General features: G+C 38.2%; 1 protein-coding gene across 2 annotated transcripts; it reads left to right on the top strand.

Annotated features, from left to right (window-relative positions):
* Positions 1–709: 709 nt before the first annotated feature.
* On the top strand, positions 710–3088 carry LOC149379058 (uncharacterized). Of its 2 annotated transcripts, XM_089604358.1 has the most exons (2): positions 710–2087; positions 2127–3088. In XM_089604358.1, the coding sequence occupies exons 1-2, from the start codon at positions 896–898 to the stop codon at positions 3086–3088; spliced, it is 2154 nt and encodes a 717-aa protein (XP_089460484.1). In that variant the 5' UTR covers positions 710–895. The 2 variants fall into 2 exon arrangements, with proteins under 2 accessions (XP_089460484.1, XP_089460483.1); XM_089604357.1 differs by having other exon boundaries at positions 710–3088.
* Positions 3089–3674: the final 586 nt, after the last annotated feature.

Below are 3674 nucleotides of genomic sequence, written 5' to 3' on the forward strand. Positions count from 1 at the left end.
CCGCCGGTCCCTCCGCCCCTCTTTCGTCCGGTCGCCGTCGTCGGGTCGAGCTTAGGTAGAGTTTTTTTTTTTTTTTTTTTTTTAATAAACATTTTATTAAATTTGTTTTACATATTTTCAGCCTCTCATTAGGTTGTGGACGCCTTTAATCCGGTTTTCACTCGCCGTCGCCGCCGCCTCCCGTATTAGCATCCAAGTAAGTTTTTTATTTTATTTTATAAAATGTCAATTTTTTTTTGTACATATTATATTGGGCGTCGCTTGAAAATTGTGTGTCACTAGATAATATAAAATGATTATTTTTTGTGATTTTGATATATGTATCGATATGTTATGTTTACTAGTAGTTTATAGAGTTTAGACGTCGCTTTTTCTTTGTTGGACATGAATTGTGTGTGAATTGTGTGCGAATTTTGTTGTTTTGTAATGATTAAATAAGTTATGTTTCCTAATAGGTTAGACTTTAGATGTCGCTTTTTTTTTTTTGCACGTGAATTGTGTGTGATTTTGTTGTGTTGAGATGATCATATATGTTATGTAGTTTAGATGTCTTTTTTTTTAATTGAGTTTAATTTTTGTGTATAGCTTTATTATGGATAAGTTATGGATGTCGGCTCGTAGAGATTCAAACCAATATGTGGATGGTGTGAGAAAGTTCTTGGACCATTGTCTTAGTGTATGTGAAAACATAGAGAGAATTCCATGTCCGTGTGTCAAATGTGGGAATTTAAGCTTTGGTAACATTACTACCCTAAAAGAACATTTGATATGTAAGGGTATCGATCAAAGCTATAAGATATGGATACACCATGGGGAAAATTATGTGGCAGAACATAATGTTGTCGTTCAAGATAATTCTGATGAAGAAGACGTTGATGCCCCTTACATTGCTGAGATGGTTAATGATTTGCAAGATGAACTTCAAGACAATCCCGACGAGCTTTATTCTCTTTTAAGTGACGCCGAAACTCCTCTATATCCTGGTTGTGTCAAGTTCACCAAACTTTCAACCTTAATAAGGTTATTCAACTTAAAAGCCAAATACGGATCGAGCGATGTTATGTTCTCAGAACTTCTTGGCTTGCTAAGAGATATATTGCCAGGAAATAATCAGATACCCTCGTCTGTATATGTGGCCAAAAAAACTCTAGCGGCTATTGGTTTGGGATATAAGAAAATTCATGCATGTCCAAATGATTGCATCCTTTACCGTAATGAGTATGAAACTCTTGAGCAGTGTCCCATGTGTGAAGCTTCTAGGTGGAAGCAGCAAAAGGATACAGAAAAGCAATCTAAAATCCCTGTAAAACTATTGTGGCACCTACCAATCATTCCGCGTTTTCGTCGATTATTACGAAATCCTAAGCACGCTCAAAGTTTGACTTGGCATGCTAACCAAAGGATCGATGATGGAAAGCTTCGACACCCCGCAGATTCACCTGCCTGGAAACATGTTGACTCAAAGTGGCCGACGTTCGGCAAAGAGTCTAGAAATCTTCGTCTCGCTCTCTCATCCGATGGTATTAATCCACATAGTCTACAAAGCAGTAGATACAGTTGTTGGCCCGTGGTTCTTGTGACGTATAATCTCCCGCCTTGGTTGTGCATGAAACGCAAATTCATGATGTTATCTCTACTTATCTCTGGTCCCAAACAACCAGGTAATGACATTGATGTGTATTTGGCTCCATTGATAGACGAACTGAAGTTGTTGTGGGAAAATGGTGTCCAAGCTTTTGATGGACATCTTAAAGAGGAATTCACACTTCGGGCTGTTCTGTTATGGACCATAAATGATTTCCCGGCTTATGGAAATTTATCTGGTTATTCTGTCAAAGGCTTTAAGGGATGTCCGATTTGTGCAGACGATACTGAAGGTGAATACCTGAAATATGGGCAAAAAGTTGTGTATATGAATCATAGACGCTTTTTACCATTAAATCATCGTTTTCGCAGATGTCAAGCGGCGTTTAATGGAAAAAAAGAGTTTCGTACAGTTAAAAAGCCATTGTCAGGAGTTGAAACCTTTAATATGTTGTCGAAGATGAAACTTAGGCCTCTGGGAAAAATTGTGAAAAAGCCGAAGAGTGATACGTCTGTAAAGAGGAAAAGAAGGGAGAAAGTAGTCTACGACGAAGGAAGTTGGAAGAAGAAATCGATATTCTTCGAGTTAGAGTATTGGAAGCATTTACTTGTGCGTCATAATCCTGATGTCATGCATATTGAAAAGAATGTGTGCGATAGTGTCATTTCTACACTGCTTAACATTCCGGGAAAAACAAAAGATGGTATATCGTCACGGCGAGACTTGGTTCATATGGGAATTAGAACTGAATTAGCTCCGAAGGAGAATGGAAATCGTACATATCTACCACCATGTTCTTTTACTCTAACGAGAGAGGAGAAAAAGAAGTTTTGTCAAACATTGTTTGATATTAAGGTGCCCGAGGGATATGCAGCTAACATCCGAAGTTATGTTTCTTTGGAGGAGTTGAAAGTCTTTGGACTCAAGTCTCATGATTATCATGTTTTGATGCAACATCTTTTGCCCGTGGCCATTGAGTCGATGCTCCCAGACGGATTGAGAGATGCTGTTATACGACTCTGTGCATTTTTTAACATTCTTTGTTCCAAGGTTGTTGATACATCGATACTTGACGAGCTTCAATCTGACATTGTGACCACGTTGTGTAAATTGGAGCAATATTTTCCGCCATCATTCTTCGACGTAATGATTCATCTTACAGTGCATTTGGTGAGAGAACTGCAATTGTGCGGACCTGTGTATCTTCGATGGATGTATCCTTTTGAGAGATTCATGCAAGTGTTAAAAGGATATGTAAGAAATCGAAATCGGCCTGAAGGATGTATCGTTGAAGGGTACTTGGCTGAAGAATCTGTGGAATGTTGTTCTGAATACTTGCACGATTTGGAAGCTGTTGGACTTCGCACTGATGTTGTTCGAGATAGTGTTACAAGTAAAGGCTTAAACAATGGGGTTGTTTGTTCGGTTTCCTATACACAGCTTTTGCAAGCGCATCATATGATCTTAGAGAACTCTGATTTAGTTCAGCCATTTATCGAGTAAGTTATCATACTTTATATTTTCCTATATTTTTAGTCTTATATATATATATATATATATTAACTTCTTATCTTCAAATGCAGAGAACACATGAATTTATTGCAACATACGTCGACAAATAAAACTCCGAAATGGATACAAAACGAGCACGTGCGCAGATTTTCAAAATGGTTAGAAGAGAGAGTTTTGACAAAGAACGATGCTATTTGTACACTTCGTTGTTTATCAAAAATACCGAGTACAGAAGTTATCAAGCATTCAGGTTACATCATTAATGGTGTACGGTTCAGCACAGAGGAACGTGATCGTAAGAGAGTCACGCAGAATAGCGGGGTGAGTTTGGTTGCGAAGACTATGCAGATATCGAGTGCAAAAGACACAAATCCCATATATTCAGACATGATATACTACGGAATTATCAAAGAGATATGGGAAATCGATTACGTGTCCTTTCGTCAGCCGGTTTTTTTGTGTGATTGGGTTGAGAGTAATAATGGTGTTAAAGTGAACAAGAATGGATTTACAGTGGTAGATCTAAATAGAATCGGTCATCGTAAAGAACCGTTCGTGATGGCGACACACGTACAAC

Source organism: Urtica dioica, chromosome 12 (assembly GCF_054948205.1).
Source record: "Urtica dioica subsp. dioica isolate 48M chromosome 12, U.dioica_male_clone48M_v1_H2, whole genome shotgun sequence".
In the NCBI taxonomy this organism is placed as follows: Eukaryota; Viridiplantae; Streptophyta; class Magnoliopsida; order Rosales; family Urticaceae; genus Urtica; species Urtica dioica.

Coding starts and splice junctions, on each gene's coding strand:
- LOC149379058 (XM_089604357.1), top strand. CDS start 896: ATGGTTAATGATTTGCAAGATGAACTTCAAGACAATCCCGACGAGCTT.